Source organism: Bos taurus, chromosome 16, assembly GCF_002263795.3.
Source record: "Bos taurus isolate L1 Dominette 01449 registration number 42190680 breed Hereford chromosome 16, ARS-UCD2.0, whole genome shotgun sequence".
Taxonomy (NCBI): Eukaryota; Metazoa; Chordata; class Mammalia; order Artiodactyla; family Bovidae; genus Bos; species Bos taurus.
The window spans coordinates 26,707,832-26,721,611 of NC_037343.1; the positions used below are offsets into that span (position 1 = coordinate 26,707,832).

At 46.2% G+C, this 13,780-nt stretch overlaps 1 protein-coding gene across 7 annotated transcripts in view; it reads right to left on the minus strand.

Annotated features, from left to right (window-relative positions):
• SUSD4 (sushi domain containing 4) overlaps positions 1-13,780 on the minus strand; it is a 133,716-nt gene that overhangs the window by 21,508 nt on the left and 98,428 nt on the right. For all 7 annotated transcript variants that reach the window (XM_024976149.2, XM_024976150.2, XM_024976147.2 and 4 more), the window contains 1 exon segment: positions 11,593-11,781. In XM_024976149.2, coding sequence (XP_024831917.1) covers positions 11,593-11,781 — 189 coding nt within the window.

Consider the following 13,780-nt stretch of genomic DNA (forward strand, 5'->3'; position numbering starts at 1 on the left):
TGAAAACTGAAAAAAGGGGGGAAATTCAGCTAGAAGAACAGGAAAGGAGAGTGTGAAAAAGGCCAGGAAGGCATAACACATCAGTGGATGAACGAAAGACCCTAAGATAGCCTTACATAGTGCAAAGCACATTTTCTTGGTTTCGAATCTTGGCTCAAACACTTAGGAGCTACGTGACCTTGGGCATTTCATTTAACCTCTTTCTGAAGTAGTTTTCGTTTCCATCATCTGTAAAACGGGAATAGTAACACCTACACTGTAGAGCTTTTATAAAAATTAGAACTAGTAGCTGTAAATCAGCAAGCACAGTGCCTGACACAAAAACAGATGCCTGATAAACAGACAGCTACTATTATTGGTAACAATCTTATGTATACATAGTAGTTACATTATGAGCCAACGAGAGAAAATACAAGCAGAAAAGACGACAACTTTCAACAAGCTCCTCCAGTGAGAGCAGCATACACGTACTGTTCCACTTCATCCTAACAACCATTCTGCAGAGCAGATGCTGCTATGGGCTCATTCACACAGAGAAAGGACCTGGGATTCAAGAAAGGGAAGTTACTTGTCAAAGGTCAGACAAATAAACAGAGCATCTAGGATCTGACCTGCAAGAAGGCTTACCCTGAAGCTGTGCTCTCTCCTGGAGTCTTGCCATGGGGCAAGGGCGTGTTGGCCACCCAAAGACCAGATGTAAGAGCAATGGTTTCTTGATCTGCTAAGATGTGGGCTGTGAGAAGTGGGGTTAGAGTCTGGAAAAGCCTTGGAGCCTCTAGAGATAGAAGAAAGGTGATGGGGGGGAATCCTGATGGACATGGAGCACTCCTGTTTCACACATGAGTATGTGACAGATGCTATAGACAGGCCCTGACGAGAATGGGCTCAGGACAGGGCTTAGGGAGAGTCCAAGAATGCAGGCCAACTGGGGTTTGGGAAGCTTTATAGATGGCCCTTTAAACTTGATATAGCTATTATTTTCCCAGTAGTCATGTACAGATGTAAGAGTTGGACCAGAAAGAAGGCTGAGCACCAAAGAACTATACTTCTGAACTGTGGTGTTGGAGAAGACTCTTGAGAGTCCCTTGGACTGCAAGGAGATCAAACCACTCAATCCTAAAGGAAATCAACCCTGAATATTCATTGGAAGGACTGATGTTGAAGCTGAAGCTCCAATACTTTGGCCACCTGATGCCAAAAGCCAATTCATTGGAAAAGACCCTGATGCTGGGAAAGATTGAAGGCAGGAGGAGAAGGGGACAGCAGGGGATGGATGGCATCACCGACTCGATGGACAGGAGTTTGAGCCAGCTCGGGGAGATAGTGAAGGACAGGGAAGCCATGGGGCTGCAAAGAGTCAGACACGACTTAGCGAATGAACAACAGCAATAAGAGGCAGAAAGAAGACACAAGGGGCATCTGTTTCTTCTCAAGTCAAGGCAAGGTGTGGGTTGAGTTGTGTTGCCCCAAAAGTTTTGTTGAAGTCCTAATCCCAGGTACCTGTAAATATAACTTCATTTGGAAATTGGGTGTATAGCAGATGTAATCAAGTTAAGATGAGGTCATGTTACAGTAGGTGGGACCTTAATACAATATGATAGGCATCCTTATAATAGGAGAAGAGACACACCGAAGGAAGATATGTGAAGACAACCTCATAGGGGGAGCACCACGTGATGAGAGAGGTAGAGATTGGAATGGTGTTGCCATAAGCCAAGGGATGGCAAGGCCACCTCTAGAAGGAAGAATTCTACCTCGAGTCTCCAAAGGACCATGGTCCTGTCAGCACTTGGGATTTTGGACTTCTAGCCCCCAGAACCATGAGGAAGACACTTAAGTCCCCAGCCTTTGCTATGTTGTGGGAGCTAGTGCAGCATGCATCTATCCTTGGCCTGGGAGGAAGTGGCCAAGCCCTTGGGCCAGGTCCACAGGGAAAGAACCAGGGACAACAGGAGGGTTTGCTGGCTAATGTCAGGATGTCTCACAGAAATAATTAGACACCAAGATTTTCTCAAAGGGAAGTGAAAACAAAAAAAGTTGTGTACCTGAAAGTGGTTATTTCCTGAGCTGTGTGTTAGTGACAGAGTGGAGTAAGAGTCATGCAGGGAGACTGCATCCCGGGCCTGGTACCTTAAAGGCTCCTTGGGGAGATACCAGTCATTCCTCTCTTTGGGCAGTGCTGGCAGGAACCAGGATAGGGAGCCTTTGCTTTGGGAACAGTAGAGAGTCACATACAGTTAACTGTAAGGACCACAGGATCTTTGAACAGGTCAAGTAATATGGGAGGGTAAAGGTCTTCTTGGGCTTCCCAAGTGGTGCTAGTGGTAAAGAACATGCCTGCCAGTGCTAGAGACACAGGAAACATGGGTTCGACCCCTGGGTCAGGAAGATCCCCTGGAGGAGGGCATGGCAACCACTGCAATATTCTTGCCTGGAGAATCCCACGGACAGAGGAGCCTGGCGGGCTGCAGTCCGTAGGGTTGCACAGAGTCGGACACGACTGAAGTGACTCCGCACACACACAAAGGGTCCTATTATATGTGAGTTTAGTCATGGTTGTCTATAGAGTTCTTGACTTCCCAGCGTCTGATAAATTTACTTTTCTTTTCAATTCAAAAACATTTCCCTCGCAATAAGATATTTATGGCAGGAAAATACAGATTGGTGTCGGCACAGTTGTTTGCCTGTGAACTCCTGAGCTAAGGACTAGTTTTAAAATCTGAAATCCAGTATAATTGGCTTCGTTCTAAAATTCCAGCTGTTTCCGCCTTCAGCTGTTTCCACCTCCTTAATGCTGGACCTATTATATCCCTTCCCATGAGTGGAGCAGACAGTGGTAGAAAATGCATTAGGTTCTCATCTATCGAAGAAGCTGGCCAGAATATGAGAAAATCCTAGACTTTTCTGCAGGACCCCCAGGGAGGAAGAGGAGAGATCCGATGATCAGATCTCCACTAAGGGCTTTAACTTTAGGGAAAACTGGACACAGTTTAGAGTTGGGCACCATCTTTTCCCCTGGTAGCTCGGTGGCGAAGAATCCACCTGCCAATGCATGAGATGTGGGTTTGATCCCTGGGTCTGGAAGATCCCTTGGAGAAGGAAATGGCACCCCCCTCCAGTCTTCTTGCTTGGGAAATCCCATGGACAGAGGAGCCTGGTGGTCTTCAGTCCAGAGGGCTGCAAAGAGTCAGACACGACTTAGCAACAAAGCAATAACAACCATCTTTTTGTAAAAACAAACTCCCAAACAACCAAAAACCCTCCTGTACAAAACCACCAGTACAGAAGGAGAAAATGATTGCCAACACAGGTATTATGTTATAGGTTCTACGCACCCCCCGCCAAAAAAAAAGAAGAATGACCTAAGACACTAAGAGATGTAAAGGTATGACTACTCTACCTGCCAGTCATCCCAAGTGTCTACTCACTTTAGGGAGAAGAGGGAAATTTGGTAGTCACTTGTGAAGAAAAGGGGGGCTGGGGCAGACACTGGGGAGGAATGACCCCCAAATCACCCTGCCAAATACTTCCCAGTGACTCTTCGGTCTGCAAAAGGCAGGGAGTGACCGAAGGGATTTATTACCTTCTGTGTTGCACCTGATTGCAAGAGGTTTTATTACTATGAAATACAAGTCATCTAAGTTTCCAGAGAGGAAAGAAGGAAATAAATCCTGTCTGGAGCAGGGACAGAGAAGATATTCTCGAGTTTAAGGACAAACACCAAGATTTTCCCATTTGTATCGGCCCATCTATTTTCTGAGTGTGATGAAGTCACCCTCCTGCCACAAGCGAGCAGCTCAAACCACTCGCTGTAGCTTTGTCATTGCTTAGCTGTGCGGTCCTTTCACTGACCTGACATTTAAACATCACAAAATAAAGAACTCTGCTTGCATGCCTGTGAGCTTTCCAAAAATATGAGGAGACTATAAGGCAAAGCAGAAATACATTTTAGCGAGAACCATGAACTCAGTGAGTGAAAGAGACTTGTCCCCACACCCTTGCCCCCTAGAATGCATCCTAGCCTGCAAAACAGGGGCGAAAGATCTCAGATATCCCAGCCATGCGAAGGTGGGGAATTCAGACCAGTTCAGAACCATGAGCCCGGGAGAAGCCTGTGTGTAGGATTCTTGTTTTATATGAGTGGCTTCCCCTACAGAAAACTTGCAGCATTCTTACTGACACAGTCTGACAAAGGGCTTCAATAGAGCCACAGCATAAGGGCTTCTGATGATTCAACCCCACCCCTGTGCCTTGCACCCAGGACACATTTCCATAAAGATGGGAGTGATGGTGCCTTGGCATCAGGTCCACTGCTTCCCCTGGGGCCTTCACCCTGCCCCAGGACAGGCTTTCTGCCTGGGTGAGAGCTGAGGGGTGGGGGCCTTGGAGAAGATACACCAGAGCCCCTCTGCTGGGACCCCAGCTCTGAATGTGACAGTGTGGTGGGGGAGGGGTAGCCGAGTTCCCCATTGATGATATCGTCTTTCCTTGATTTGGTGGGAGACACCAATCCAGAACTCTTGCCCCCTTTGCTCCTCTTTGGTAGGAAGAGGAGAATCACTTCTCATCTTTGACATCAGTGTAAAATCTCTGCAATTGAATGAGGTGAAAAAAAAAATCTCAGGAGCCCCAGAGAGCTGGAGGGTTGATGGTTACATGTTTCCAAGGAGATTAAAAGGAAGGGAAAGTGCCTGACGGAGTCTGCCAAGGGGCTACGGGCCTGGAGAGAGAGGATGATGGGGGCAGTCCAGGGCTATGTATCAGATCAGGAGTCTTACAATTCAAGAGAAAAAGAGCCTATAATGTAATAGCTGGGAAGCCTGAGAACTTGGTTCCACTTGAAAAACAGGAACAAGGTCTCTTGGTTTCCTTAGGACAGAACGATCAGTATTTCTGGATTCAATATAGAAGGGGAAAAAAAAAGGAAAGAATAATGAAGCTTCTTGATGCCACAGCACAATCTACTCTTGAGTACAAGGAGACGTGTGCCCGAGAAGAGGAAGATGCTAGAGTGGCAATTACTGCTTGTGTAAAGAAAAGAGACAGAGGAGAATTAAGCACAGTGAGGCCCGAGAAGCTCTGGTAGGACACGCAGGCGGCTATTTTCTGGTAATCACTCCGCTGTAATGTATGAACAGTACATGGAAAAGGTATTAGGGTAATTTACTATTGCTTGTGAACAATAAATTACCAAGGCTGCTTGCTATTTTGCATCTCCCTCTAATAAAAAACCCCGTGAGGGTCACAGGCAAGGTGGCTGTAATACAAACATTGCCAGATACAGGAGTTTTCACAGTCGGGAACCAGGAGAGGTGGTGCACTCACATATGTGCCCAGATGGCAGAAGATGGTTCTGGGGTCACAAGGCGACCTCCACGTGGCTTTGGGCAGGGTTTCTCCCCAGCTAATGTCACATGACGGAGGTCGTTCAGCCCCTAAGTTGTGTCCAACTCTTTTGCGACCCCCATGGACTATAGCAGGTCAGGCTTCCTTGTCCTTCACTGTCTCCCAGAGTTTGCTCAAACTCACGTCCATTGAATTGATAATGCCATCCAACCATCTTATCCTCTGTCCTCCCCTTCTCCTCCTTCCTTCAATCTTTTCCAGCATCAGGGTCTTTTCCAATGTGTCGGCTCTTCTCCTCAGGTGGCCAAAGTATTAGAGACAGGGGAGGACCTGCGATTTTCCTGTTTTCCAGGCGCGGGAAGCACAGCTCTGTGGTAGCGTGTCTGACTATGGTTTACGGGGTGACACAGTAATAGGTGATCTCACCACGGATAGTAATTTACTGCAGCCTTCTTCAGACCAGGCCAGGTCTCCTTTCTGTGCTTTGAATTTTCCTTTTGTAGAATGGGAACCACCTTGGCACAGGGCAGACTGTGATTATTCCTTGGAATGTTATCCACCAAGGATAAGACACAGGGCAGGTCTTATCTGAGGAGGCCTGGGCTCCTCTGCCATCTTTCTTGTTTCTACACAGGATTTGTTTAAAGTCCCGAGGCGCTTCTGGGCGAAGGCAGGGCTCCTAGAAGGGGAGACGCTTACTGCTGCCTCTTGTCCCAGAAAGAGGGTTTGACTCTGGAGGAAAGGACCTTGCAAAGGCCAAGGGCCGCTCTGGAGCTGGGATCTCTCTCCATCCAACCTGGCTTTGAGTTTTGATCCCAAACTGGAACCTTTCAAGTTATTTCATACTTGGCCAAACAAGGCTTTTCTGTTTCTTATTTCTCCTTCTTTTCTTATGTAAGGATGCCGACCTAAAAGAAACCCTGAGCACTAGAAGGTTCTTCGGAAATAATGTTGTTGCCTTCCTTGTAACTAAATCTGAAACTGATTAAGCTTCCATCTCTGACTATTGAGCAGTGAAATGGATGGTAAGGGGCAGGCCTGGGGAACTGGTTTGGGCATTCTGAGTTTGGGAACTGGTTGGATTTAAAAGCAAAATGTTTTGGACATTAAGCTTCTAATAAGGTGAGGTTTGCTTTGAAAGGTCAGCACTGGGGAAGCCCCCACCTAAGTGGATGAAATCAATCTCCTCCTATTCTCCACCTTCAAACCACTGGGCCAGCATACTCCGCACACACATTAATGCATGTTGCCTTGGCTAATGAGCTCTACAGAGCTTCAAAATGCATGGTCCTTGCGGATGAGTGAAATATTTAGACCCTTTCTCTTTTCCCAAAGCCAACACACACACACACACAAACATGATTCTGTTTGATTTCCAGGGAAAAGAACCCCAAAACTCATAAACCTCAGATATAAATTTTCATTTTACAATTGTAATGCCACCTATCAGAACTTCCCTTCCACCCTGTCCAAAGCAGAAGCATGCACCGGCCCCCTGGGAAAGTTAGCTGTAGGCATACTTGGTGCCATCTGTGATGACGCTCATCTCCAGGGAATGGGATTTGTCATCTTAGTCTCCCCATTAAACTGTAAGCTCTTCACAGTAAGGAATGATGTTCTTTTCTTTCTTTATAATTCCCCAGAGCCCAATTTGGTGTTTCTCTGTGCCCACCAGGTGTTCAATAAATACTGCTGACAATGTAAACCAAGTTCTTAGCACTTACAAATGAGAAATGGCCCACACTCACTGTCATAGTTTTTTTTTTAAAGATTGCCTGGATTCAGTGTGTGTGTGTGTACATGTACGTATGTGCGAAAGAGAGAGATGAGAGCCTCAGAGATGAAGATGGCCTAAGAATGGAAAAAATTAAGATACACAGAGATAAGGAAAAGCTCTCAGACCTACAGTGAGACAGACCAGAACACAGAAGCCCAAGGGGCTCCTTCCAGGCTCAAATTTATATATTCATGTATTTTAAAATGATGTAGCCACATTCTGGTCCAAAATATTATGATTTCAGGTGTTTTCCCCTCCCCACCCAGAACCTGGCTGTGGGAAAACAGACATAAGCTGGGAACTACAGCCCAGACCTTGAAACACATCACCCACAACTTTCTACTGGGCCTTGGAATCCTTGCCACCCTTGGTGAAGCTGTCAGAGCTTTTCCTTTCAAATTATTAAGTCCTTCATGAAGCCAGACCTCAATGATGGGATTGCTGACACTGAGTGTGACAGCTGCCACGTGACGCTGGAACCAGCAAAGCCTGCTCCAGGCCACTAGAGCGGGGAGGCACCACGAGGTAGAAAGAGCCCAGCCCAGAACTGGAGGTGTGGAAGTCAGGCCCCTGGCACCCTTCGAGGTGTCAGTCTCTAGGTCTGCGAAAGGGGACACAATCCCTGACCAGCCCTGAGGCTGAAGTGAGGCTCTGCTGTAATGGGGTGACCAGTGGGCACTTGGGGGAGCAGTGGGGAGGGCTCTATGCCCCCTAGTGGGCAGCAGGGTCTCCTTTGGACTCATGGCCCCCTGAAGCTAGGAGTTCTGCAGGGAGGCCAACTGGACTAGAAGGACAAACCCCTTGCTATGTGATCACTCTTCTGAATTTTTTGACGCTTTAACAAAAATAGCTGTAAGAATTGTAAAGAAATCAGAACAAACTGGATAATGCATAATCAGATAATGTACCTTGGTGATGAAGAGCATGAGCTTTGGATGGCAAAGATCCACATTTGAGTCCCCATTCCCCCACTTAGGAGCTGTGTGACCTTGGGTGAGTTACTGAATCTTTAGAAACCTGGCTTTGCTCATCAGTAAAATGGGATTAAAAATAGTATTTGTCAGGACTTTATTGGTTGCCCAGTGGCTAGGACTCTAAGTTCCCAATGCAGGGAGGGGGTTTCCGATCCCCAGTCAGGAAACTATATCCCTCACATGGCAACAAAAATCAAAGATCCTGTGTGCCACAACTAAGACCCTGGAGCAGCTGAATAAATAAATACTTTTAAAAAAAGTACTTGTCTCACAAAGGCAATAGGAGGACTAAATGAGATACTGTGTCAAACATTCTGACACATAGTAAGCTCTCAAGATTCACAGCAATTCTTATTACTGCTTAATATTTCCTCCTATTATCTGGGATTCATGTTAATACAAACACAGTTACAAGTATGCCAGTAATTTTGAGAAAAGAATAAGGGAAGCAGAGGTCAGAGAGGAGGGAGGTTGGAAGACGCTATGCTGCTGGCTTTGAAGGTGGAGGAAAAAAAAGAGTACGCAAGGAACCAAAACTGAATCTGAACGACCAAAACAATGTCACAGTGTAAATGCATAAAGAACTGGGTACTTCGTTCACAGCCAGGCCCAGAGTCTTCTTTATTGTGACTCTAAGAGCAATAATAATGATGGACACTTAATTGACCACCTACCATGTATCCAGCCCTTCATTATAAGTGTTACATTTGTTATCACACTGGACCCTCATAGTCCCACAAGTATAATCATCTCCCCCACTTTATAAGCAAGGACATAGAGACTGATAGAAGCTAAGTGACTTGCCCTGAGTCAAACTGTTTAAGTAGGAGACTCAGGATGTGAACTCAGCCAGTTGGATGGTAATTAACACTGTAATCAATGGCCCACAGCACCTGCATGACCATCCTGGTGATCCCATCTTCAGGCTGGTAGCAGCTTAGGAAAAAAGCTCCAGGGGTGGAGGAAGCGGCAGTGACAGGTACACTGACACGTGATGGATTGATGGATTAGTAGGGAGACAAGATAGGGAAGGGGATAAAAAAAGTTCACAGAGAAAGGCTTCCCCAGCCCAGCTGTGCAGACCTGGTCACTTCAGGGGTCAGACAGCCTAATATTTCAAAGTCCCCAAGAGCATCATGATCTCACAGCACAGTGCAATCATTTTCATTCTGCCATGAAGAAAAAAGAAGGGGGTGATGTATTAATGAGGTGGGTAGATTCCCTTGGGATAGTGCGTCTGTGTTGAATACCCTTGACAATTTGCATAAACAAGGCACAGCCCTTGAATAAGATGACACACAATTCAAGTAAGAGTTATAGAAACTCTAATACCCAGGTGTATCTGGATACGCTTTTCATGCATCCTTACGTTTTAGTTTAACACACTGCTTAACTTAACCCAGTTCCTATCAAGTCATGGGACAAAAAGTCCTTTAGTCCACTCTGCATCTCTCAGAATCATGCCTTTGGTGCCTTTAGCCAGGGTACCATTTAAAGGTCTCACAAACTAATTGCATCAGGTAATTGAAAGAAACATGTATTTATTGAAAATAAAGATATAAAGACTTCTTTATTATGGAGGAAAAAATGGTATTAGGTGGCTTTCTCATCACAGGCAGCTGTCACCTGGACTTTTAGTGTCCCCCTCCATCACAGCACAGGCTGGCAGAGGAAAAGGAAACAGGTTTTAAGCCATGAGACTCATTTCCAATCAGAAGTCAGTCACAGCCTCCCGTTTATAACCTTAACTCTTTGCCCCTTAAAGTGAGAGTTTGTTTTATGCCTATTCACATCATACTCCCTAAGCTCCAGAAAAACTGCTTTCAAAGTCCCCAAATGAAGCTCAGAATATGATGGTTTGAAATACATTTAAACCAAACTTGAAAAGATTTGAAGACAGGCATTTCAAATGGATAAAATCGTATCATGATATCTTTAATAACCAGTCCTCTAGTTCTGGTTATCAGAGCAGGGAGAAACCTGCAGGAACCAGAAAAGCCTGCATTCTTCGGCAGCCTGTGCTCACCTCACCTGCCAGCGGTGGTTCCCTGTGGAAACAGAGGGGATGACCTTCTCCTTCTAGGCTAGGGTTGCCAGATTTCACAAATGAAAATATAGGACACTGAGTTATCGCTGAAGTTCCGATAAACAAAAATTACAAAGAGTAATTGTTGTCCATAAGTAAGGGCCACCCAATATTTAGGACATGTTCATATTAAACAATTATTTGTTGTTTATCTGAAATTCAGATTTAACTGGTTTTTGGTACTTTATCTGACATCTCTATAAGTGGGCTCTGATCCCCTAGGAGATTTAGGATGGGTGGGAAGTAGGGGTGAGTGGGGTCTCCACTTACCAGCCTAGGAGAACAGGACCACTGATGGCCCAGGCTGGAAACCTCATTTCTCCAAGCACCAGGCGCCCCTCCCTTTCATCTCTTCTCCCTTTCCCTTCAAGGAGGCTCCGTGGCTCCAGCCAACCCACTCTAATTCATGGTCTTCCTTAGGAGATACCACTGATCACTGCCCTCCACCCCCAACACACCTCCCATCTTAACCTCATCCTACACTGAGGTACATGCGTGGAGATGGTGCTTGTAAGAACTTGCTGGTTTCTATGTTCTATTCTGTTTTGATTTGTTTCCCAAGAAAAGCTACAGATGGGTTTTGGAGGGGTTCCTGATTAGAGATTTCCTTTCATTTTTTTCCTCTTCCCATATTTCTCCATTTTTTCTTCCCCCTCCTGCCCACTGTATTCAGATGCCAAGAAGTAAATCAGTATGTGTTTCCTTCAGTCATAATTTCAAGACCTGAATTAAAGTGAAAGCTGAGCCAGCAGGCCCAACTTGCCTAGGAAGTTTTTAAAACTCTGCAATCACAGACACTGGCTTGATTCTGGCAATGGATGCTTTGACTCCCGCCCCCCGCCCCCCACCTCCATGGCCACTATGTCATACTACTGATTAGTGGTCTTTAAGTGAACCACACTCAAAAATAAACACATATATTTAACCAAAACGAGCAGGAAAGATCTCTTGGTTTCAGGCTTCCGAGTGTGTGCTTGCAGCAAAACATTTACAGCCAAGCCATAAAACGCATGGAAATAGGAAGAAACATTGACACAACAATAAAACGAGGGGTGAGATTAACGATGCCATAATACAATCTGTTTTCGTTTGGTGCAGAGAAATTAATTTTTGAAGACATCTCATTTAACTTTGCAATATTTTGCAGTTTAACCTTTGACGCTTGAAACTTTTCTCTTTCGTCCCCTTTAAGCCTAAGGATGGGGGAAGCCAGTTTTATGTCTGGCTGTTTAAGTACTGCTTCATGGCAGATGACCAGGCTTGCTGCCTCTGCTCGGGACGGAGGCAAGCAATGTGTACTCAGGGAACAAAAGGTATTGCTGATCGTAATTTCTCAGCTCTTCACCTCCTATGGAAACCTCCACTTTAATAAGCCAAAATTCAACTTCCACAAGGATAAGATGTGTTACCTTCCAGAGCAAGGCACCGGGGTGGGCTGGACGACCAGATAAGGTTGTGCAAGCATTCAAGATACTCTGACCCCTCGAGTTTGAATCCAGGGAAGCAGTGATAGGAGATGACAGTTCCCAGTGGGAAGGAGGTCTGGAACTCGGAGATGTTCACGTAGCCATTAGAAGAGGCAAGTGGTCTCAGACAGCCTGTGATGTGGGAAAGACAAGGGTAAGTAACTTTATGAGGCTACCTTCATATACCTGAAAGACAAAGCACTATACATCTTTTGGATTCCCCCACTGTACACGTGGCACAGCCTCTGAGGACTGTGCACCTTATATGCTCAGACCTCCTTATCTCTGTATTTACTATCTTTCTAAAGCAGGCATTTCCTTTTATAGTTGCAAGTGGCTCCAAGAGGGTCAGACAAGTAGGGAAGAAGTAAAGGGAGGTGTGGCTAAGGCTCAGGACCGCTTGGCTGGTGGTCCCAGCCCTGGCTGCTCATTACAATCATCTGAGGAAATTTTTAAAAACACCAATAGCTGGCTCTGTGCCCAAGGCTGATGCACAGCCTGGGCACCCCTATCTTTTTTTTAAAGCTCCCCAAGTAACCTTCAAGTGGCCATCAGGGCTGAGAACAACTAACGTGCCACAGAAACAAGAGACATTCCAACCGTTTCAGCGGGTGGTGGCTTGAGAATGTGTGTGTGTTGGTCTCTCAGTCATGTCTGACTCTTTGCAGCCCCATGGACTGAGCCCGCCAACCTCCTCTGTCCATGGAATTCTCCAGGCCAGAACACTGGAGTGGGTTGCCATTCCTTTTTCCAGAGGATCTTTCTGACCCAGGCATCAAGCCTGGGTCTCCTGCATTGCAGGCAGATTCTTTACCATCTGAGCCACCAATGTTGGGATGCAAACTGGATTCCAGGGCAACAACTGATTGAATTGACACCTGCCTGACACATTGCAAGGAAAATTTTGAAAAATCCAGCTGTGTTTTAGGTGAACTAGGAAAGCAGCATGTAGGGCAGTGGTTCTCAAACTTGAGAGCTACCCATAGAGACGGCTGGTATGGGACAGACGCTGGGCCCCACCCCCTGAGCTGCTGGTTCGCTGGGTCCACGCGGAGCTCAAGCATCAGCACTGCTAAAGGTTTGCAGGTGCTGCCGCTGTGGCTGCTGCTGGGGGCACCGGGCTTTGTGCAGACCTGCTACAGCGAGTCTGTGCACAGAGTTCTGTGTGCTGTCTGATTGCGCATGAGACCTGGATGCCTCCTTCTGTAAATCAGTAGCTGCCTTTTTGTCCTGAAGGCTGTGCAGCCCAGTGGAACATTCCCGTAGTACAGCATCCCTCTTGGTGTGGCATCCGCTGTGATCATGGAGTTTCTTATTGGCTTCAGCAGTTTCACTGGAGGGAATAATGAGAGCTGCAGAGCTGGTGTTCTTCCCAGAGAGAACTAATTGTGTGTGAAGTAAATAACGGATAATGGGAATATCTACTTTCCCTTTCAATCACCAAGTACAAATTATATCGCGCACGCACCGCAGCGAGTGATGGAATTCCTCTCCTAAGCTGACTTTGGGGCATATTACAAGTGATAGAGAGGCTCTGTGTTGAGTGAGCTGCTTGGGTCAGTGCCCCAGGATGTGACATCCATATCAGGGCAGGACCAGAGTGAATGAGGGCGTACAGAATGCAGGAGGTACTCACTCTGGGGCTGTGCCAGTGTCAACCTGCCCCACTGCGGCCTGGTGTCCCAGAGCCCTGAAGACCCCATAGACCCCAAAGATCCCTGCCCGGAACCAGCCACACTCAGGATGGACCAGATCATAAACACATGGTGTTAGGCCATTCTTTCTGGCAGTCCCAACAGCCTTAAATGATTTTTTTTTAATTTTTTAAAAATTAGTTTTTGGCTGACCACACAGCATGTGAGATCTTTGTTCCCCAACCAGGGATCGAAACTGTAGCCCCTGTATTGGAACTGCAGAGTCTTAACCACTGAAGTTCCGAATAATTTTTTTTCTTTTTTTTTTTGAGCTGAAAACTGACAGTGTTCATGGCAAAAGAGAAATGGGGGGAGGGAAGCTTGCAATCAGGAATAAACAGGATCAGTAACTGAGGGGAGGGGGGGAAGATAAGCAAATCAACACAAACAGGGAAGGTGTTATAACTCCTGAGCAGGGTTCAAATGAGTGAGCACAT